Here is a 24,103-nt window from a genome sequence, read left to right on the forward strand (position 1 = left end):
AAATGGCAATGCATTTCTGTATTTACATTTACATTTTCCAATACATTTGTGCAACGTTTGGTGCAAAATTAAAATGAAAATTAAATTATATAATTTTCATTTGCCGTTTCCTACACCAGTTTTGATATGTAAAATGAATATTAATTTTAACGCTTTATAAGTTGCAAAATTAAAATTAAAATGTATTACAGAAATGATTAGATATGTCTAACATGTTCAAGCAAAAACTGTGGCAAAATGATCATTCAAATGCTATTTTTCTTAAATGCATTAACAGTCACAGTCAAGACACTTACGATTGCATTTTCATTCAATGACCCGCAATGAATGTAGCAAAATTCAATGTGCACACTGAAAATGCATTCCGAGCCGATCACATCTCCGCCCCCTCGAGCCACGTCAATCACTGCGAGAACAAGGCGGGGCTTACAGAAGGTCATAGACTCAAGTGAGAGAAGAGGATTCAAGTGAGAGAACATGGACAAGACAGATGGTCCGTGTACGTTTTGATCATTTCAGTTTATGGCTTCAATATTTCATTCACACTTGTGGGCGGAGCTGAAACGCTGCTTTCATCTGATTGGTCGAATTGCTCCGCCTTCAGCTCGGTCTTTTTATTCTTTCAGGCAGAATAAGAGTCAGTGCGAGTGAAGCACTGTAATGTCTGAAACCACCGCTCACTGTTAATTAGCATAATGTTTGAATCAGATGTAGCTGGGCACATAATTCGTGCTGTCGAGACCTGCAAATTATTTCTAGGTTGTAGTATTGTATGAATATTGTCCCACTGATAAATACAGTGCAAATAGTTCCCTCTCTTTGGATAAAAGTGAAGTGGAAATAAAAATCAATAATAGAATGAACAGTTCCATGTCTGTAACATTTACCACTCTCATCTTTTAAGTCAAAAGGCACTAGGTATGTGTGTGTGTGACATTAATAAATAATTGTAAAAATTAATATAGTTAAATTTCTAAATAAAAATAGTAAAATTAGCTCTATGCTGCTCAGTGCTCCTGTAGCCTACCCCAGAGCGCCCTCTCGCGGCTGTAGACGGTAATGTTTTCTCTTGGTCCTGAATAAATGCGACTTACATATGTTTTTTTCCTCGTCATGACGTATTTTTGGACTGATGCAACTTATACCGAAAAATACAATTAACATTATTATTATTATTTATTATGAGAGTAATTGACACAGACTAGAACTTAAATGTTTCACCCAATTCAGCTCAGATCTTCAGACTCGTCCGACTCGTGTTGCTTGTATAACTGGCCAGACTTACCTTCCCAAAAAAATCCTATTTCATTTTATTTAATAAATTTAACTCTATTTATTTCCACTTCACTGTTATCCAAAGAGACAGAACTATTTGCGTGGGACAATATTCATACAATAATTAAACGGGGTCTCTTGCAGGTTTCAGCAGCACAAATTATGTGCCCAGCTACATCTGATTCAAACATTATGCTAATTAACAGTGAGCGGTGGTTTCAGACATTACAGTGCTTCACTCGCACTGACTCTTATTCTGACTGAAAGAATAAAAAGACAGAGCTGAATGCGGAGCGATTCGACCAATCAGATGAAAGCAACGTTTCAGCTCCGCCCACAAGTGCGAATGAAATACTGAAGCCATAAACCGAAATGATCAAAACGTACACCGGCCAACTGTCTTGTCCATTTTCTCTCACTTGAGTCTCTTGACCTTCTGTAAGCCCCGCCTTGTTCTCGCAGTGATTGACAGGGCGGGAGGGGGCGGAGATGTGATCGGCTCGGAATGCATTTTCAGTGTGCACATTGAATTTTGCTACATTCATTGCGGGACATTGAATGAAAATGCAATCGTAAGTGTCTTGACTGTGAGTGTTAATGCATTTAAGAAAAATAGCATTTAAATGATCATTTTGCCACAGTTTTTGCTTGAACATGTTAGACATATCTAATCATTTCTGTAATACATTTTCATTTTAATTTTGCAACTTATAAAGCGTTAAAATTTAATATTCATTTTAAATATTAAAACTGGTGTATGAAATGGCAAATTAAACTTATGTAATTTAATTTTCATTTTCATTTTGCACCAAACGTTGCACAAATGTATTGGAAAATGTAAATGTAAATACAGAAATGCATTGCCATTTTACATATTGCATTGTCATTTTGCATATTACATCCCAAATTGAATAATGCTACCCATATGCTTCCATATTTAAAAGTCTATAGCGAGAAAATGGCATTTTGACAAAAGTTGAGGCAACTTAATTCTAGATATTGTATGTGTTTTAGATAGGTAATCTCTATTTTCCGTAGGACCTTCACGAAACATCTAAAATCTGATTTCTTCACAACTAGTTCATTTGCAACACTATGAATTGCAAAAAAGTTACCAAAATCAGGATCAGGTTTGTTAATACTCATTATATTTTTATAGCCATACAAAATGTAAAAGCTAATATGAATAAGATGCAGTATTGGAAAATTCACTTTCCTTTCAAAGCCAAATAAATGTTTTGCAAGTGCAAGTGTTAGATAATTTGAATCATTTTGGTTGTCATGCTTTTTTAAAATGTTTTTTTTTTATTATTATTTTATTCTGAGAAACTGATATATATAAGCATGCGAAGGGAATGTTATTAGCAGAAATGCACTCAATGATTATTATTAGATCAGATGTGGGTATATAGATCCAGTATGTAGAACAGATGACAATCAGTGCCAAAACAGAGAAGAAACTTTAAGATTATATTTATTTTCTTATTCATGCCATAATGTGCATGTCAGATTCTGCTGGTCAGCGTGTTCATTTATAAGTCATTATGAAGAAGCTGATTTATGATTATACTGAGAATATGAATTCATAATTTTATTTTCCTTTAAGATTTTTCTGTTCTGCATCTTTATTGTTGATTAAAGCAGATGTCACATATCCATTGCCATTTGCTTTATATTCAGATTGATTATAACGAAACACTCTTTTGGACTTGTATTGGGCAGAATGTATCGATTTGGTAGACTTGTGAATCACTGTTCTTGGTTGTTGTTGTATAATGGTGTCTTGCAGACCACTGTCAAATATTGGTGTCAAAATAAATCCTTTTGAAAGTGGAATATTTTTATTACTCTTTCATGAAGAAAATGTATAACCACTACAGCTCAAAGGTTTATGGTCAACTGACATTTTTCTAAATAAATACTTTTACACTGCAGTGACAGTAAAGACATTTATAATTTATACCTACGTACAATTTAATGAACTTTGCAGTTTTAATAACAATAAATTATTATTATTTGGCATTGCTGTAATGAGAATTAGATTTGTTGCATTCCAGCAGGCTTTTCTTTCTTTATTAATTCATATTTATACTTTTGGTGTTTTGGTTTTGAACAGTAGAGTGTAACCAACACTACACATTCACAAATAATTACTGAAAACAACAACATTATAGCTCAATGAAAAATGTATTTTAGTGAACAAAATTGCAATCTGTGAGTAAAACTGGAGTATCATGCACCTCTTAACGTCATTGCCGTTCAACCAGTTAGTTATGCTACAGGGGTTCTGTTTTTCCTCTCATTATTATCATATGTTTAAATCACACTCCATTCACAGAACATTGTGGCAAGATTGTGTCAAAGCTATGACTAAATGTTCTGCCAGTAATGTTAATAGAAAGTACTGTACATTTGACATGATCTGGTTTTTAATAACATCCTCAAAACTCTAGCACAAAAACATTATTTATACATTGTTCTTGAAACATTCTTATGAAATCGGTAACACTTTATAATGACATTCATTAATAAATTATATAAAAAAAACAATGATTAATAGATCATTGGTTACTATAAAAGTTTAATGACAAACACATTATTTCATGACACTAACATTAATAATAACGGGAATTGACAAGAAATACAAATAAAAATATGGTTATAAAATATAGAGTAAAAACTGTATAGAATTATGAAAGTGCAAAGTTGATATTTACAGATTGAAAGTTTTGAGAAGTCATTTACAGACTTTAAAAAATAATGTTCATAGACAAATAATATTAAACACTGCAATGTTCCATTAAAATAAGGATAGTCCATTCTGCAGTGTCCATTTAATTATTTGTTTTGTAATGTTCACAATTTTTAGAACACTTTTAAACTCAACAGTTTGAACATTCTGAGAAAATTCTGAAATAATGGGAGAATTAGCTAAATGTTCTAAGAACTGGTGTTGTCAAGTGATTAATCGCAATTAATAGCCTCCAAAATAAATGTTTTTGTTTACATAATAGGCTAAGTGTTTTTTTTATTGTGTTTTTTATTTATTATGTATAAATTAGTTTATATTTATTATGTATAAATTAGAATGTCGGGGAAAAGTTCATTTCAGTAATTCAACTCAAATTGTGAAACTTGTGTATTAAATAAAATCAATGAATACAGACTGAAGTAGTTTAAGTCTTTGGTTCTATTAATTGTGATAATTTTGGCTCACATTTAACAAAAACCCACCAATTCACTATATCAACAAATTAGAATATGGTGATGTGCCAATCAGTTAATCAACTCAAAACACCTGCAAAGGTTTCCTGAGCCTTCAAAATGGTCTCCGAGGGTAAGCCACAAACATTCATAGCAAAGAAGCTGCCTATTCACAGAGTGCTGTATCCAAGCATGTTAACAGAAAGTTGAGTGGGAGGAAAAAGTGTGGAAGAAAAAGATGCACAACCAAACGAGAGAACCGCAGCCTTATGAGGATTGTCAAGCAGAAATCGATGCAAGAATTTGAGTGAACTTCACAAGGAATGGACTGAGGCTGGGGTCAAGGCATCAAGAGCCACCGCATACAGAGGTGTCAAAGAATTTGGCTACAGCTGTCGTATTAATCTTGTTAAGCCACTCCTGAACCACAGACAACGTCAGAGGCATCTTAACTGAGCAAAGGAGAAGAAGAACTGGTCTGGAGGAAGGGTTGAGAAGCTCATATCCCAAATTGCTTGAAGTCCAGTGTTAAGTGTCCACAGTCTGTGATGATTTGGGGTGCAATGTCATCTGCTGGTGTTGGTCCATTGTGTTTTTTGAAAACCACTGCAACTGTTTACCAAGAAATCTTGGAGCAATTCATGCTTCCTTCTGCTGATCAGCTTTTTGAAGATGCTGATTTCATTTTCCAGCAGGATTTGGCACCTGCCCACACCAAAAGCACCAAAAGTTGGTTAAATGACCATGGTGTTAGTGTGCTTGACTGACCAGCAAACTCACCTGACCTGAACCCCATTGAGAATCTATGGGCTATTGTCAAGAGGAAAATGAGAAACAAGACCAAAAATTGTAAATGAGCTGAAGGCCACTGTCAAAGAAACCTAGGTTTCCATACCACCTCAGCAGTGCCACAAACTGAACACCTCCATGCCACGTCGAATTGAGGCAGTAATTAAAGCAAAAGGAGCACCGACCAAGTATTGAGTACATGTACTGTAAATGAACATACTTACCAGAAGGCCAACAATTCACAATTTTTTTTATTGGTCTTATAAAGTATTCTAATTTGTTGAGATAGTGAATTGGTGGGTTTTTGTTAAAGGTACAATTTGTAAGATATTTGCAGTAAAATATCCAAAAACCACTAGGCTAGTGTTATATATTTTATCCAGCTGATTACTAACAATATCTCTATTGTTTTCAACTACTTGTAAATCATGATAAAATTCCCATTCTTAACAGTGTCACGGGGCAGTGCAGTCGCCTGTCAGTGACGTTATTTACCCTTTGTTGTACTGACTTAGTAAATGCATGACAATAGTGTAGTGGACAAATGCGGAAGTTGCTTTGCAACAAACTTCAACTAGAAAGAGATGCCGATCTCGCTTGTGTTTTACTCGACAGGCGAGTTGTTTTGATTTGTATCTTTACAGAAAACGCATGATATTATAACGATCAACAAGATTTGTATTAGGGGGCAGACACGCCAAACGCGAGCATCGCGTCTGATTCATAGTCTGATCGCGTCTTTGCATTGACTTTATATGTAATCTACTCGCGCAAATCGTTGAACTTGCGTTAAATCCATGATTTATCTTTCCGTCTGATTGTTGGCCGTCAGCGGTTGGGTAGAAGACAACAAATCCCATCATTCCACGCTCCTTCTTAGCGTCATTAAACCACATGATTGTTATTGTTTTGATAGTGCGCCCTCTAGTGGCAGGTCCTACAACCTGTACCTTTAAATGTGAGCCAAAATCATTATAATTAAAAGAACCAAAGACTTAAACTACTTCAGTCTGTGTGCTTTGAATTTAATATACAAGTTTCACAATTTGAGTTGAATTTCTGAAATAAATAAACTTTTCCACGACATTCAAATTTATTGAGAAGCACCTGTATATAAATACACACACGTGCATGTATACTGTATATTTCAGAAAAATAAGTTATTTTTATATATTAAATATATTTATATATAATATAAATTATATGACCATAAATGTAAATATTTTCTAAATATATACTGTGTGTGTGTAGGTATTTATAAATACATAATAAACATACACAGTATGCACATATATATTAGGCAAGTTTTTATTAATATTTAATTAATTAATATTTAATTTTATTAATTTTATTAATAAGTCAATATTACCCAAACAACAACTTTTATTTTGGATGTGATTAATAATGATTAATCATTTGATAGCACTACTAAGAACACATTTTTGTTTACTAGAAATATAAATTTTCAACTGACTTGAGAGATTACACAAAGGAGATATACCACTGTATTTTAAAGGCAATTTGGTTTGACATGTTATTGAAATGCAAGCATGACAAACAGTTTTGAAAATTCTGGTCTTTCTGCATTCAAGTAGAAAGCAGCTTACATGACTGAATAGCTGCTCGAGGTGTTGCCAAAGATCAGATTTGTTCAAAGAAAGGATACCGGTTCTGAGAAAGGCCAACATTGATCCACTCCTGCTTTCACTAGAAGCAAGTAGAATTCAGGCATTTAGCAGAAGCTTTTATCCAAAAGTCCCTCTGGGTAAGAGCCTTTCTTTAGGACAAAATGCCAACAGCTCAAATATCGCTACATTTGGAATTCAAATCTGTGACCTATCAGTGACCATTCTTTGAAACATAGTAGAACATGAAGTTCTCTGTTGAGAGAATAAAACACACGCAGTCCAAAGTCATAGAAAAATGAAGTAAAAAAAATGTCCAAGTGAACCTGCTCACCCCACATTAGAGAACAAAATGGTCATCTTATGGGATAATATATTTACAATGGTATGTGAACCCATTAGAATTGGTTGGTTTTCTGCATTAATCGTTCATAAAATCTTCATCAAAATCCCAATTTTAAACAAACACTGTGTGCTTAAGCTAATAACGCAAAAACTATAAAAAATTTTCATGTCTTTATTGAATTTATGCGTTTACAGGACTGTGTAAAACATTCATAATTTGTCCTCAAAGGGAATGATGAATCTCAAAATAATTTAGACATGGTTGGGAAAGGTTCAATATACTGGAAAACCAAAGAATGTGCAGGACCAGGAGGATTTTTGTGAAGAATAGTGTGCAGTTTGACTGCTCAAGACTCATGTATCTCATCGAAAACAATTGTAGATCACCCAGGAAATGAGGTAAAGTTCACTTACTTTTACCACCTTGCCAGTACTGAATAAAACTACATTTTGAATAACAGGGTTTGCCTCATATAACAGAACTAAAGAAAACTTCCCTCAGTGTTATGTAATGTTAATTCACAGGGAGATTGATAAGAAAAACAACCTGGGCAAAACAACTGTTAACACGGAAACGGCTGTATATACAGTACAAGTGTGCGATTTTATCAGTGCTTGTCGCTCATTTCTGATGCAATACATGGCTGGATTGAGAGGTGTGGTATTAACCAATGCCATTGTGTGGGAGATTTGTGCCTATAAACTGCTGTCTCATCCTGACCGAGTAAGCACACACATAGTCTGATATGAAAATCTTTTCATGCGTCATATTGATTGAAAAAAATCTGAGTCATCATCAATGTAGGATTGAAGTTGAGTCTGAATTGCTGCTCTAATATGACCCAACAGATTTCCAAAGTAAAATGTGTAGTGACTTGCAGTCTGATGTGTGGATTGCTGTGGGCGAATCTATGATGATATAGAAAAATACCGATTTATGACAATCAGTCTAATTCTCAAATATATTTAATTATTAATAATTACCATAATTAATCCTTAAAACAAAAGTATATAAGTAAATAAAGCCTATGGTATGCAACAAATATCACACCTTACTGAAATTATAATATATTATTATTTAAAAATGGCAAAGTTTAGTTGCAAGTATGGCTTATTGTGGTAGTTTTGAATGAAATTCTGCAGGCTTTAATTGCTTCCATATTTTATCTCTGGGTCTAATGACCTGTATTATTATCTTCTAAACAGTAATAGAGTGAATGGACTATGTAACAGTTAATGACATAAAAACTGCACTTTGATATCAAGAGTCAGATGAGGAACACGCATGATGTGTCCTTTAAGTTGTAGGTTGTAGGTTTGTAATAATTCATTCAAAAAATTTGAAAAATCGAAGTGTATCGAATTGATTGATTGAGATTGAATTTCAGATCATTTAAGTATAGCTTCAGAAGATTTGGAACATAGCGCACAAATAATTTGGACTACTAATTTTTTTCCCCCTTCATGGTAACATTTTTCAAAATATCAAATTGTGTTCACACACTAATTCGATTTTTTTAGTTTTTTTTTTTTTTTGTATATGATTCTTTTATGCTTATACCAAGGCTGCATTTACTTACAAATACAGTAATACTGTAAAATAACAGTTTTCTGTTTAAATACATTTTAAAATGTAATTTATTCCTTTGATGGCAAAGCTGAATTTTCAGCATCATTACTCCAGTCTTCAGTGTGTCACATGATCCTTCAGAAATCATTCTAATATGCTGATTTGCTGCTCAAGAAAGATTTCTGATTATTATCAATATTGAGAACAGTTGTGCTGCTTAATATTTTAACCATGATGCATTTTACGGGATGCTTTGATGAATAGATAGTTGAAAAGAACAGCTTTTATTTTAAATAGAATTCTTCAGTAACAATATAATCGCCTTTACTGTCACTTTTAAGTTATGCCAAATAAAAGTATTAATTTCTTTAAAAAAACACAAAATATAAAATAATTTTGAATGAAGGTACAAAAGGTACAGAAACTGATGGCACAGGTTAGGAAGCTCATTTGAGAGGATGTGACAAGCTCATGTTCAGAGATGGATTCTGTTTAGATCAATATCAGTGCTTTCACGAACAGTAACTAAATTTAAAATATACATAATGGGCAGAAACTGACAACACTCTTCCTCCTCTTGGCCATTTCGATAAAAGAGACAATGCTTAAGTTAGAAGCAGACGTACAATTTATATTTCTGAAAATCACATCATGAAAGCTGATAAGGAGCTAAAGCTGTAGGGCATCCATTTTATCTCCAGTAATTGCATTTTGGTTTCCCTCTAAAGCCAACATTATGGTTAATCATGTTTTAAGTGTTCATGGTTATCACCACAAGTTGCACAAGACTGTGTGTTCACATGGATTTTATATATTCATATACATTGACATTTACATGACACTCCAAGATCAAATAATAAATCGTGGTGCATTCTGGTACGCTCTGTTTTTGTAGTAGTCCATTATCATGTATGTGTAAAATTGTAACTAGTTATTGTTAATGGTGTTTGTTATCACCAAAGGTTGCATAATAGTGTGTCACATGGATTTCATATCCATATGCCATGTTGTTGTTTACATGATACTCCAGCGTTCTTCAAACAATAAGATTACTTTGGTACCAATTGTTCAAAACATGGTCATTTGCATACACATTTTGTTAATGCATGTAGTCTATTAGTGTGGCCTATTAAAGTGTGTGTTTAAGTTTTATGCCTTATGTCGATTACATAACACCCCAAAATTAACTTCAAAGACTATACCGTAGTACATGTCCAAAAACATGATAATCAGACAAACTTAAGATTAATGTAGTACTACCCTATATATTATAGTAAGTGTTTCTGAAACCATAACAAGCAATGGTTAATGATGTCTTGGGCTTTATCAACAAGAGTTCCGATAGAGTTTGTTCATAGAGTTAATGGAACGATATTTATAAAGGCTACCATAAAAGAAATGGTAGGCTATGTATTTATATTTTTATGTGTGTCTGTGTACATTTGTACCTTATTGATGTTTTCAAGTGTTATAACAACACGTTGCGCAAGTTCATGGATTTCGCAGAAGATGCAATCCCATGCAAGTTTACGTCATCATGGCATAGTACCACACTGCACCACAGTTTTCTGTGCCAAATCCCCCTCCGCGCGAAATGGTATCGTCCTGTCCCCTTAGAGGACGAATGAGTGCGGGCCCCTCATGACGTAAGGCGGGCCGCTCCATAAATACTCTCACGTTCTTCGGAGGGGTGACACTTTTCCTGCGTTTCACAAAAGGGTGTACTGAAGTACCGCAAAAGAGAAACTAAAAATGATGAACGGAGAAATCAACGGTTTTCACAACTCTCTCATCGAGGAGGACTGCTTCTTGTTTACATCGGAGTCCGTTGGAGAGGGGCATCCAGGTAAAACGTCCAAACAAACTTTGGGCGACTTTACAGTATTCAACTTCGCTATTATATAACAGCACCTGTCTGCACGTTCGCACTGTACGGTCAAATTCTTCTTTTTTTTTCAAACCATGTTTTTTGTTCTATAAAAACGTTGCATTTCCTTTTGTTTGGACACATTTAAATTAACATAACTCAATGCTCAGATTAATTGAACGTTGGGTCTATGTAAGTTAACGTTACTCTAATGCGCTGTAGATCTGAAAACTATTGTACTTGGTTTCTATGGCTGTGTGTCAAAAACTAGTGAGGGGCCATCCTTGAAAGTATTTTGAGCACAACAGTGGCCTTCAGTCTATCTTAAACGCATGCACACTCATCTCAGCTAACACTGCAAACACCTCTCATGCCCATAAAGATAAGCAGATCAGCAGGTTTTGAGACGCAGCCTCGCGCTACACGTGGGCTCAAACATGGGGTCTGAGCGCAGACTCCGCCCACCGTGAAAACGACAGCGCATTTGCCGCCAAAAAAAAAAAAAGTCGATAAAATCATAGATTTGCATTGTTCAATGAGACGTTTTAAATTACAGTTTAGTTTTTAGTTCGTTGGAATTTGTTTTTAATTTTTTGGACATTTCTTTTACATTTATTTTAGTTTCAGTTTCGCATTTAAAGTTAAACGGGCAGTCAAAAATAAATAAAACAAGTAAGGTCTTTTGAATTTAAGAGAAACTGTATCTTTAGAATACAGAATAATGCTGGATCATTGCCAATATAAACTTTTGTATGAGCAAAATATATATATATATATATATATATATATATATATATATATAGCATTTATTTGCAAAAAATAAATAAATGGATGTATAAAAAAGTTGTATATACCTATTAATTTATACCTATAATTTATTCAAATACTGGTCCTTTAAATGTGAACTATAAAGAGCACAGCTTTTTATAATTTGGTTTTACTAACTTTGTTTTTATTGTGTTGTTTGTGAAATAACCATGAATCATATACAGACTGTTACTTATTGGAAGTAAAAAAAAAAATTACCTTAAATATATACCATATTTTCCTGTTTCTTATTTGTATAAGCTTAGTGTATTTGCTGCAAGTTAATTCTCAAGCAAAACTGCTGGATAAAAAGCAAATGCAGTGTGGATTGTGACAAATATACAATAGAACAATAATTAATGTTCTTATTTTGATTGTACAGATAAGATATGTGACCAGATAAGTGATGCGGTGTTGGACGCTCACCTGAAGCAAGACCCAGATGCAAAAGTGGCTTGTGGTATGTTGATTTCTTCTGATTTTCATAATTATTGAGCTTGCTTGAATAAGTGTCCTTTTCCAAAATCATGTATATGAATGTTTCATCGTCTTTTTTTTCTTCTAGAAACCGTAGCCAAGACTGGAATGATTTTGCTGGCAGGAGAGGTGACGTCTCGTGCTGTTGTTGACTATCAAAAAGTGGTCCGTGACACCATTAAACACATTGGCTATGACGACTCATCCAAGGGTTGGTTTGAGGATACATTTTATTATACATGCAATATACAGAATTTAACGTTCAAAAGTTTGGAGTTGGCACTAGTTTTTGAAAGAAGTCTCTTCTGGTCACCAAGGCTGCATTTATTTAATTACAAATGCAGTCAAAACATTATGTGACTATATTATTACATATATTTGTATTTTAACTTTTTAATATAACTGTGATGCAAAACTGAATTTTCAGCATCATTTACTTCTGTCTTCAGTGTCACATGATCCTTCAGAAATCATTCTAACACACTGATCAAGTAATATTTCTAATCATTATCAGTGTTGAAAACAATTGTGCTGCTTCATATTTATGTGGCATTTTTCTCTTTGAATAAAGAGAACAGCTTTTATTTGAAATAGAAATCTTTTAACATTATGTCTTGATAATTTGAATGCACCTATCTTGAAAAAAAGTGAAGTACTCCAATCCTTCGAAGAATTGTGTGGAGATTTTAATGTAATGTAACTGAAACCGGAGCAGATGAATGGCCAATAAACTCTTCCAAATGCTCTCTTTGACCCATAGGCTTCGATTATAAGACCTGTAATGTCCTGGTGGCTCTGGAGCAGCAGTCTCCAGACATCGCCCAGGGAGTTCATTTGGACCGCAATGAAGAGGATGTTGGGGCCGGTGACCAGGTAAGTCAGTGCCGTTCTAGAATTGTAAAGCATCTCTTTTAATAACATTTCAGTATTCATATTTTCTGTTTTGTGCATCATTTAGGGTCTAATGTTCGGTTATGCCACTGATGAGACGGAGGAGTGCATGCCACTCACTATCGTGCTCGCACACAAACTTAATGCCAAGATGGCTGAACTGCGGCGTAACGGCACACTGCCCTGGCTCCGACCGGACTCCAAGACTCAGGTCTGCTGAACCGCATTTGAAACACAAAGATGTGTGAAATCGAGCTTGTATGTAGACTGCGTTTCCTGAACAGTGCGATGTGACTCTTTGAAAACAGGTTACTGTGCAGTACCGACAGGAGCGTGGCGCCATGCTCCCAGTGCGCGTCCACACTATTGTCGTCTCTGTGCAGCACGATGAAGACATCTGCCTTGATGAGATGCGTGATGCTCTGAAAGATAAAGTCATCAAATCTGTGGTGCCCTCTGTTTATCTGGACGACGACACCATTTATCACTTGCAGCCCAGTGGTCGCTTTGTCATCGGAGGCCCTCAGGTAGAGTACAAATAATGTTAGATGATTTTTCTATTTAGTTGTAGTAGTTTGTACTACATGTACACTGAAAATTTTTTTATTTTGAAGACATTTTAACTCTACTGTACTATATTTTAGTACATTTCACAAATAATTAAAAGAACTGGCTAGTAACACCGAAGTCTCACTAGCTAAAGTACATGACATGAATGTCAGTTTTCATCAGAGCGTCTGTTTTTGTTAAACTGCATGGAAACCAGTAAGGAATCAGTTTGACCAGAGTACCCTGATCTTTAACACAAATAGCTTTTTCTACTCGCGCAGGGGGATGCTGGCCTGACTGGTCGTAAGATTATTGTCGATACCTATGGAGGCTGGGGAGCCCATGGAGGAGGAGCTTTCTCTGGAAAGGACTACACCAAAGTGGACCGCTCTGCGGCGTACGCTGCCCGCTGGGTGGCCAAATCTCTAGTGAAGGCTAAACTGTGCAAGCGTGTTCTTGTGCAGGTAAGTTGGCCAGATATTTAGTGTTTTGCTCAGAAAGTATAATCCTTTGAATTTGAAGTTCATTCATAAATGTATGAAATTGTGTTCACAATGATGCAGGTTTCTTATGCCATCGGAGTGGCCCATCCTCTTTCCATTTCCATCTTCCACTATGGCACATCCCAGAAGAGTGAGCAGGAGCTGCTTAAAATTGTCAAGAAAAACTTTGACCTTCGTCCAGGAGTCATTGTGAGGTAACGGCTGCTCTCTTAACACATTAGCCTGAGATCGAAGCCTTTCATATTCCTTCATCTTTCTGCTTGAGAGTGAATCATTCATGTTTTTTCTGCTTCTGTCTGTGCTTCCTTTTTCTTTGGGTCTTTGCATCTCCTGATTTAATCAGAAAGTTGTTCTAGCAATGTCATTCAGCTGCTCCCAAGTAATTATTCAAAAAAAATAAAATTAAGAGCAAGAGAACAAACACGCAGTGAGCTACAGTACTGTTTAAATGTTTCTGATCACAAATAAAACCGTAATATTTTGAAATATAAAAAAGCAGTCAGATAACTGGCAATGTAGAAAGATGTTTTTTTTTTTTTTTTCAACCTTTGAAATCCATTTAAAAAAAAAAAAATTATACTCTTAACATCATAGTAGGGAGATTATGCTTGTTGCAATGTTTTTGTACAGCATCATGAGTAATGTAATTTTTCACCACAAATTCCACATTAAACGGTGCACTTTACATCCCTGACACGCATCCTTCACAGGTTGATACTCTCATATGAGTATCCACTCTGCTCCGGATGTTGCCTTAGTTAGAAGGTAGCTGCAAGGTTTGGAACAGAGCCATCATGTTTCCTCTCTGGATTCAAAGTGGTTAGCTAGTGTTTGCTATCTATCAGACTTGATCTCTAATTTCATGCTGCAGTTTCTTTCTTCAGGCCAACTAGTGAGTGTGACGGTAAGTGATCGCTTCATCTCTTTTCTGGCTGGCTGGGTGTTCAACTGTGCACTTGATGTGTCGTCTACATGATAAATTCATGCAGTTGTATTTTGACCAGTCAATAATCCACGGCTGATGTGTTCTAGGGAGCTGGAGCTGAAGAAGCCAATATATCAGAAGACTGCTGCTTACGGCCACTTTGGCCGTGAATCGTTCTCTTGGGAAGTGCCCAAAAAGCTGCACTATTAAACTGTTTGTCAAGGTTTTTCCTCTCTAGGCCTGTTGGCGTATTCTACAGAGAAGCTCACATGGCTTACGGGGAGAAGTCTGGTTATTCTGGTACAAGTCACGCTGGTCCATCTTATTTAAGTCTTTTTCCTTTCATTTTCCCATTGTGTTGCATCACATATTTCATTTTTAGTCTTTTTGAGCTTTAAAGGTGATTTATGATTCATCAGCATTAGGATAAAGGAAGTATACTACACCAATTAACACATTAACATTAAAACACAAACTGGTTGGCCAGTATTAAATATGAATTGAATTTTATGCAGAATTACCAAGCCCTTCACCACTGTATCATAAGCATTCCCAAGTGTTTTAACCTTGTGTATTTATTTGTGCTGTCCTCTATGCACGTATTGAAATCTGTAATCTGGAGGTCAACTCTTACGCTGTATGTTGCTGTAACTTCTCTCTAGCGCTCTGTGGTTCCCAAGTGTCCTACAGAAAAACTTTGGGGACCCGGCCACAAGGATGGTGGCTGCTGCGGTGCCATTTATTTTGGCCAACACTAATGCATTATTAGATGCTTGTTGTCTTTCTTCTTTCACAGTCTTTCCTTAAACAGAGGGATAGCAATTGGCTGGTGTTGTACAGAGAAACTAGCCTTGTTTACATGCATTCTCTCTCTCTCTCTCTCTCTCTATCGATCTACCTTCCTCCAGTTTTAATTTATTTTTAACAATAAAATGTTTTCTATTGTGGTTTAAGGTGTCATTGTCTTTTTTTACACCCCTCTCTTTCCATTTAAAAATATGTACATATTGGTATAACTATTAACTGGTCTTGATCTTTTGGCCTTAGGAATTATGTTTGAATCATATATATATATATATATATATTGTAATAAAATTCCTGTTATTTAAATGCTGTTCCACTATGACCTCAAGAATAATCTGTAGCACTATGACTGTGTATAGCACAATGTCATAAATGTGCTAAAAAAAATTAATACAATGATGGCCAATTTGCTTATTTTATTGAAAGAAAACGTTTGAAATAAACACATTTTTCATTTTAGTAACCAGTGGCTCCCAAGTCATTTTGTATCTATGGCAAGCTGTTTTTTTTTACATTTAATCCACAAAACCTCTATTTTCATAACTATTTCATTAGGTACTACTGCTTATTCTTTAGCAGCTAGTACCCTTTCAAAAGACACTAGCACTTATTAAATATTAGTTCTTATTTATTAGGTACTGGTACTCGGTAATTAGATGCTAGTAAATAGACTCTAGTACTTACTCATTAGATATTAACACCTATAAAACATACACTACTTATTAAATACTAATACTTATTTCAATAGTCACAAGAAACCATTCTGTTAACAGAGATAATAATATAGAATCATACATGGTATTCTTATTTACTAGTAATTATTCTTTATGTGCTACTATTTTTTTAAATACAAGATACTTGTACTTGATTACATAATACTTTTTATTAGATATTTGTATTTTCAAATATTTAAAAAAAGTGTTATAAGTACAGTCCTAAATATTCATCTCCGGATGTAAACTTTATTTGCTAAGGGGTAAAAAGAAGGTTGAAATAACTGATCAGTGGTATACTGTAAGCAAACACTTTGTTGTCAACCACACTGTTAAAACCAATGGCATTTTGAGGTTGCAAGTTGTCACAGACCTTATTTACTGTAGTTATTCATAAGTCCTTTTTTTTTTTTTTTGAGGGAATCAGGGTAACAATAACTCCTGAGTTGGCCAACCAAAATATGTCATCACTGCAGTGTTTCTGGTTTATTTATTATTTTCAAGATGGAATTCCCTTTATGATAACAGCCATATTGCATGTTGCAGTTTCTCCCAGTTATAGTAGCACTCTTTCCAAACAAATTTTTGTTTTGGTTCTGTCCCCCAAATTCCCCTGTTCAGTAATTCACAAGCAGCGTATCTTAGTGGTCATGACTTGATAGGTTCACCTTTATGAGCAGGAGTCAGCTGATCTGTGATATGCGCTGTCTCTGCGCATCGAGTTTCTTCTGTCCCTGCTCCAGCTGAATGATGTAGATTACAGTAGATACAGTGTTTCTCAGTCAATGAAAAATACACCTTTTTAGTGTACAGCTATGAATAATATGAGTTTCTATAGCTTTTATGTAGCTGATATTATGATAAGGATGAGTTTTTCCTTATATATTTTTTTTCAAAATATATTGTAATAGCAATTCTTGATTTTGTTAGTTTTTATTTTGCATTTGCTCATGTTAAAATATTTTCTCACTTGATAATTTAATATTTGCTTTAAGTGCCCATTGGTGAATCAATAGTTGCACCCGTCTCACCGGTGCTTCAGACAGTTGCATGTATGCAGAATCATATTCATATTTTGCTCTTCAGAAATGCAGCTCTACAGTTACACTGTACCAGTGAGCAACCATGAATAGCATGTGTGCTCAACTTACGTCTAGTGTGCTTATTTTCCAAATTTAAATATTAATCACTGAACACCCTGAAGTGTGTGTATCAGTTGCTTATATTTATATCTTGCATCATATCAGTGGCTTGTACAGTACTGATATCTGCTGACTTATGTGAAATAATATCTTATATATTTTAGTGAAAGTAAGTGTCAACTAAATGAAAGGTTAGATCATAAACTGACAGGCAGCGTGTTAGGCCTAGTGCCTAGTGATGCATAAAAACAATATAGTTAATCTTGGGAAACTACTTTTTTTTTTTTTTTTTTTAATCCACCTTTCGTGGAATGTTATCACTTATTCCAGTGACAACTTGGAACTAAGTGAATGGAAATATATTCTGACCTTCACAAACATCAGCTCCGTTTGGAAGTTTCACATACCAGCCGTTATTGCATCATCCACAGTTATCTGACAGCCTGAAGCCATGTGACAAAATAGGTGCAAGAACACACCGGATGAAATTTCTATTGGACTGAAAGGGGGTAATGCAGTAATGAAATAATACAATCAACAGGAAAAAACTAAACATGTAATCACTTGAATAAGACTCTCAATCAGAATTAAAAACACCTTCAGCACATGCAGTGCCTTGATGCATATGTTTACCAGAGCACTTCTATAATAAGATCTTTGATGTTAACATATAATTACTTCTTACTACTATGCATATTTTTATTTACATCTTATGAACTGGAGGGGACTGGATATTTACTAAATATTTATTAAAAGACAAAAGGGTTAGCTTTATTTTAGATATCATCAAGGCAAATATGAATTAAAAAATAGAAATAAAAAGTAACTAACTAAATAACTAAAAGTAAAATAAAAATAAATAATAAGAAATACAAATAAAATAACAAAAAATGCACAATTTAAAATAAATAATAAATGAATAAGTAAATTTAATAATTTCATTCAAAAGTGTTCCCTACACTCAACAGTCACATGCTTGCCTCGTGACTGTAGCGGTAGGGTGTATATTGAGTTATGCTGAGGAAAAATCATGCTCATTAAAGAGCACTGACACACAGGTCAGGATGTCAAGAAGTAAATATCACTGCATGACGTACAACTGGATTATGAGCAGCCAGAACAGGTGGAAAGACAGAAGCATTTGAATCTTTTACATGCACTATGGTGTCACCCAACTCAAGATCAATGTCTTAGTATCTATGAAATCACACAGCATCAAATTGCAAACATTTTAAACTAAAATGTCTTCAGGAAATGAAAAATGGAAATACAATATGCATTAAGTACTATCAATGCTTATATTTATGAATACTATATCCTAAAAATAGTTGTTATTCATTTTCAAATTTTTGTTTAAAATTTGATTTAAAAATCTAAACATTATTTATTTTTTTATTCAACAATATTTTTATGCAACAATTTAACTGCAAAAAAATATACTATGCACATATAAAATATGGTAAAGAAAAGGAAAAGATCACATTTAGTATTAAAATCCTGCAAAATCACAGAGACACGTGCAGGGGTGTGTGTCAGACTCCTCACTCTCTTTGGTCTCTGAGCATCCAATCAGGACGTGGAGAGATGGGTGAGGTCTGTGGGCGGAGCTTGGACGCATGGGAATGTGTACATTTGTCGTCTCTCACACGAGAGGCGAGCACGCTCTCTTGGGGGAGGGAGTTGGGTGTTGGGTGTTGATCCAGTGCCATAGCCTCCACCCCGTTGAAGGGCCTCTAATTCCGGTGGTAATACCCCCCTTCTGTGGAATACTCTTACATAATCTTTGCACTAAAAACAAACGATGAAATACCTCAGTTTTATAACTAACATTTTGGTGCGGGAAACTATACCTTATGAAATAGATCCCTCTAGCTCTAAGATCTGATTGGATGGCATAAGACCTTCAAAACGGTTGCTAATATATACATAACTGATCACACAGCAACTGAAATCCAAGTCGGTGCCTGCTAATCAGGGCTGGCCCTCCCTGACATACTGTAACATTACATTATGTAACTTTTGTTTGTTTAAAAAAAAATTTGTTAATAAAAAAAAACAAATCTCTCACAAAAACCGCCCTGAAAGCTCTAAATGTAAATCATTTGGCTATAGGTCTATCAAATTTTATTTGGCTGAAGTAATAATATTCCCTAAATATACTTTTCTTTTGTATAATGATTTATATTTTAGAGCTGTCAGGACAGATTTAATTGGAAACTATATCATATATAACCAAGTTACTTTTAAAAGTAACGCATTACAAAATTGCATTACTCCCTAAAAAAGTAAATAATTACATTTCTTAGTTACTTTTAGGTACTTTTGCATTACTTTTTCAAAATGAGCAGGGCTTGATTGTTTTTAATATAAGAAGTTATATTTATAGCAAATGTAAAAACCCTTTCACACCAAAAAGTGTAATGAATAAACCTCAGGCTAAAGCAAAATTAAATTCATGTCTGTACTGTAGGAATAAGGTGTGAAAAGAACAATCTTCAGCAATAGAAAAACAAACAAAAAACAAACAATGAAGCACAACTGTAGTCATCTAAAGTAATTTTATTAGTATGGTTGAACTGGATGATCAAGGTCATGACGATCAAGGTCAGCAGCAAAGGCATTGGTTAAAGGGATCATATGATGCTTTTTTAAAGACCATTATTTTGTGTATTTGGTGTAACAGAATATGTTCACTTGCTTCAATGTTCAAAAAACACATTATTTTTCAAAAACTGTACATTATTGTAGGTCCTCTATGCCCAGCCTCTCTCAAACGCTTCGTTTTCTACAAAGTCCCCCCTGACAAGCACAGTCTGTTCTGATTGGCCAACTGACCCAGTGCATTGTGATTGGCTGATCACCGCAAGCACTAATCGAAAATGTAACGCCCATTTCCATAATCGCGAGGTTCATCTTTCAAAATAAATGTAAAGACAGTTAATAATGTCCTTAGTTTTACCATCGGTTCAAGACGAGAGGGGAACAGAGTCGCATGACAGACAGTGATGAAGCTCATATGTGTTTGCAGTACACAAGCCACAGACGGATAAGACAAATGACTCCACTGTGTGCCCCTGTCTCTCTCTCTCTCTCTCTCTCTCTCTCTCACACACACACACACACACACACAAGCATGCGATGCACAAAACTCTGCATTTGAACATTCAATAGCAAATACTTAGACTAAAAACAAAACACTTATAGCTGATTCAGAAGCGCCAGATTGTCTAGCAAAGTCAGAATGACCTCCTTTCCTAGGTTCACGAAACGGTCGTCCATAAAATGTGTTGCTGTTCTGTTGTAAGTAATCTTAAAGATTCCTAAATGCATCTACTTTTGGAAGGGCAGATAAAGTGCTTTTGTCATCGCCTAGATATACACAGCATCTCCCTGACATGACTGCTTTAACACTAACTGCGGTTGCTGAAACCAATGCAATGCAATGCAATTCCACAAATATTTCCACATCATGATGTAGACATTTGGGGGGGTGTTTGAATGAGCTGTTTTAGGGGGTGTGGCAGAGTCTTAACTTTGATAAAGAATATCTCTTTGGATTTGAGACTTTAGTCTTTGGAACTTTACAGATCATCTTTATGCACCAAGAGCTTGTAACACTCCAAAACTGAAATCGTATCAAATGACCCCTTTAATAAAAATGGGATTAGATATATTAATTATTATTATTATTATTTTTTTTTTTTTTTACATATTTAATTATTCCAGGTTTGTGTCATATTCTGAGTTTGCATTTCACTGCTTTAATTCATTTTGATGAATACTAAATCTATTTTTTTTTTTTTTTTTTTGCGAATGGGCTGAATCAATGCACATTTACATTTAGTCTAGAACTACATCATGTTCTCACAGTGCACACAACGCCTCTGTACTTCCAATTTCTCCCAATATTGGGACAGGAGACTTGTCAGTCAATAAATGGAAAAAAATTAATTAACTGGAGTTACTTTTTCGTAAATTAAAAAGTAATGTGTTACTGTTACTTGAAAAAGTAATCTGATTATGTAACTCGCGTTACTTGTAATGTGTTACCCTCAACACTGAATATAACATATATAACTATATAATGATATTGTTGACTTGATTGCACAGATACTATTTGATCTGAACTCAGCTGGATGATGGCATCATTGAATTCAATGATGAACTGCCTTTAAAGCTGCGGTGGGGAACTTTTGACGCTCTAGCGGTTAATAAACAGAACTGCTTGCGTCTTGCGGAAGAACATCGTAGCCGGAACTACTTCTCTCTGTTTATGTCTATGAAGAATCACAAAGGAACACAAACAAAGTTACGGACTGCAGTTCTGATCGGTTGTTTCTTACCGGGAGCACATGACTTTCTGCAAATGGCAAAAAGACCACTGGGAGGAGCCAGAGGAGCTTGATTTTTTTTCACAGATTATCTGTCTCATATTCTACTGTCAGGACATAATGACAGGTTTAACAAATTTACAAAAGTTACCTACTGCAGCTTTAATTGAAAATTTAGCGTTTTCTATTGTCTTTGCATTATTGACACACTGTTTTCCTCTTTAATACTGTAAAGCTGCTTTGACATAATCTGTCTTTTTAAAAGTGCTATATAAACTATATAATGCTATATATATATTGGTCGCTATATAAACTATATACTGCTATATATAGTGCTATATAGTGCTATATATTTATTACGTTTGAAATCTGGATATTTATCTTGCAAAAATGCATGGATTCGCTACAGGGGGCCTATATTCACTCCATGGAGCCGTGTGAAGGATGTTTTATTACAGATGCGCGCACTTTATTTCACGTCTTCTGAACTGTTGACAACAAACACACGATTATACCCATTGAAAGGCTTGGATAACCAAGGAAAATATTTAATATAACTCCGATTGGATTATTCTGAAAGAAGAAAGTTACATACACCTAGGATGCTTCGAGGGTGAGTAGAAGATGGATGGATTTTAATTCTCTGGTGAACTAACCCTTTAAGCCACTACAAAGATGTCCTTTTAAGGGTACTAATAGCCTATACAACCAAAACAAATTCTGAAACCACAAACAACTCTATTATTTGTTTAGCAGCCATATCACCCTGCAGCCCAAGACTGGTTGCCCACTGAAGTTCAGCAGGGTTGATTGAGCCTGGTCAGTACATGGATGGCAGACCTAGGTTGCTGCTGCAGAGGTGTTAGTGAGGCCAGCACTGTGGTCTGTGTGGGTCCTAACACCCCAGTGTAGTGATGGGGACACTATACTAACAAAAAGCACTGTCTTTCAGATGATACATTAAACTGAGGTTCTGACTCTCTGTGGTCATTAAAAATCCCAGGATGTCTTTCGAAAAAGAGTAGAGGTGTGACCATTTGCCCATTTGTCTCTGACCATGATGGCCTCCTTACAATCCCCATATCTGCTGATTGCCTTCATCACTCTGTCTCCTCTCCACCAATAAGATGGTGTGTGGTAAGCGTTCTGGCACAATATTGCTGCCATTATTATTTGAATGGCTTTCACATAAATAAAGGTCTAAATATTCTTTACAAGCAGGTATACTTTTATGAACAGAATGGTGTCCACCAAAAACAACCACCTCAATGCAATTTGTTTGCACAGAATTGTGTAAAAAGTGTATAAAATGTCAAAATAAGTACAATATCTTAATATTGAAAACATTATTGCATTATTAGGCTAATTTATTAATGCAACTTTACGATCGATAATGATGTCTAGTTTTCTGACTGGTGATAATAATGGGATACTCCTGATAGCCTTACAGGTGCTAGCAGCTTAATACTCAACTAGGTAAATAAAAACAAATCTATTTAGCGCATTTACATATGAAAATGACCTGCAATAGAAACCATGATCAGGTCAGTGATGTTGACGGAAGCATGGAACAGACATGAACCGAAGCGAAGTGCTGACAGTCAAGACTAACCAATTTATGATATGCTATCATTTTATTATCGAATGACAAAATCAGAAATTATCACTTTGGTACACTGGGAAGGCAAAACATATAACATAGTAATAATAATAACTAAAAATAAATACATAAAAAATAAATAAAAATTTTTTCGGGAATTCTCCTGGTGCTCCTGATGGCCAGTCTAGGCCTGTACATGATTGTGACAAACAGTGTGTGTTTATATGATCAAACTTCACAAGCTCCTTTTAAAGACTTTTGGCCCCAACCACCCTCCATATAATATACAGGTGACAATATCATGAGAATGAATTTGTGAAACCTAATCACATGACTATTATTCCACTAAGATGGTTATTCCTTTAACAAGCTATTAATGTCTGAATCAGTATCCACTTAGGAGCTTTTCTATATTAGTCTATTTAGGAAGGTCAGCAGATCTTAAGTTGGCATTTATTGTTCTCATGACCAGTCTACATTTTGAGTTACAAATGAGGACAATGAAAGCAATCAAAATTAACAAGAGCAATATATATATATATATATATATATATATATATATATATATATATATATATATATATATATATATATATATAATCATTAATAACTGCTGCCTTCAATTTTATTTTTAAGAGCCTTATTTTGGTGTCCCTAACATAAAAGCACCAAGAATACAAGCTCAA

At 34.9% G+C, this 24,103-nt stretch overlaps 1 protein-coding gene across 1 annotated transcript; it reads left to right on the forward strand.

The window, feature by feature from the left end:
- The first annotated feature begins 10,486 nt into the window (after nucleotides 1-10,486).
- On the forward strand, nucleotides 10,487-15,774 carry mat2ab (methionine adenosyltransferase II, alpha b). Its single transcript, XM_052556783.1, has 9 exons — nucleotides 10,487-10,654; nucleotides 11,865-11,942; nucleotides 12,048-12,170; nucleotides 12,720-12,832; nucleotides 12,918-13,061; nucleotides 13,159-13,377; nucleotides 13,681-13,863; nucleotides 13,963-14,096; nucleotides 14,935-15,774. The coding sequence occupies exons 1-9, from the start codon at nucleotides 10,561-10,563 to the stop codon at nucleotides 15,035-15,037; spliced, it is 1,191 nt and encodes a 396-aa protein (XP_052412743.1). The 5' UTR covers nucleotides 10,487-10,560; the 3' UTR covers nucleotides 15,038-15,774.
- Nucleotides 15,775-24,103: the final 8,329 nt, after the last annotated feature.

The sequence above is a fragment of the Carassius gibelio genome, chromosome B5, assembly GCF_023724105.1.
Source record: "Carassius gibelio isolate Cgi1373 ecotype wild population from Czech Republic chromosome B5, carGib1.2-hapl.c, whole genome shotgun sequence".
NCBI lineage: Eukaryota > Metazoa > Chordata > Actinopteri > Cypriniformes > Cyprinidae > Carassius > Carassius gibelio.

Excerpts from the sequence above, each read along its gene's own strand:
- mat2ab (XM_052556783.1), top strand. The coding sequence starts at position 10,561 with ATGATGAACGGAGAAATCAACGGTTTTCACAACTCTCTCATCGAGGAG. Across the intron at positions 12,171-12,719 it reads CTATGACGACTCATCCAAGG|GCTTCGATTATAAGACCTGT; the intron begins GTTGGTTTGAGG and ends TTTGACCCATAG. Across the intron at positions 13,864-13,962 it reads GCAAGCGTGTTCTTGTGCAG|GTTTCTTATGCCATCGGAGT; the intron begins GTAAGTTGGCCA and ends ACAATGATGCAG.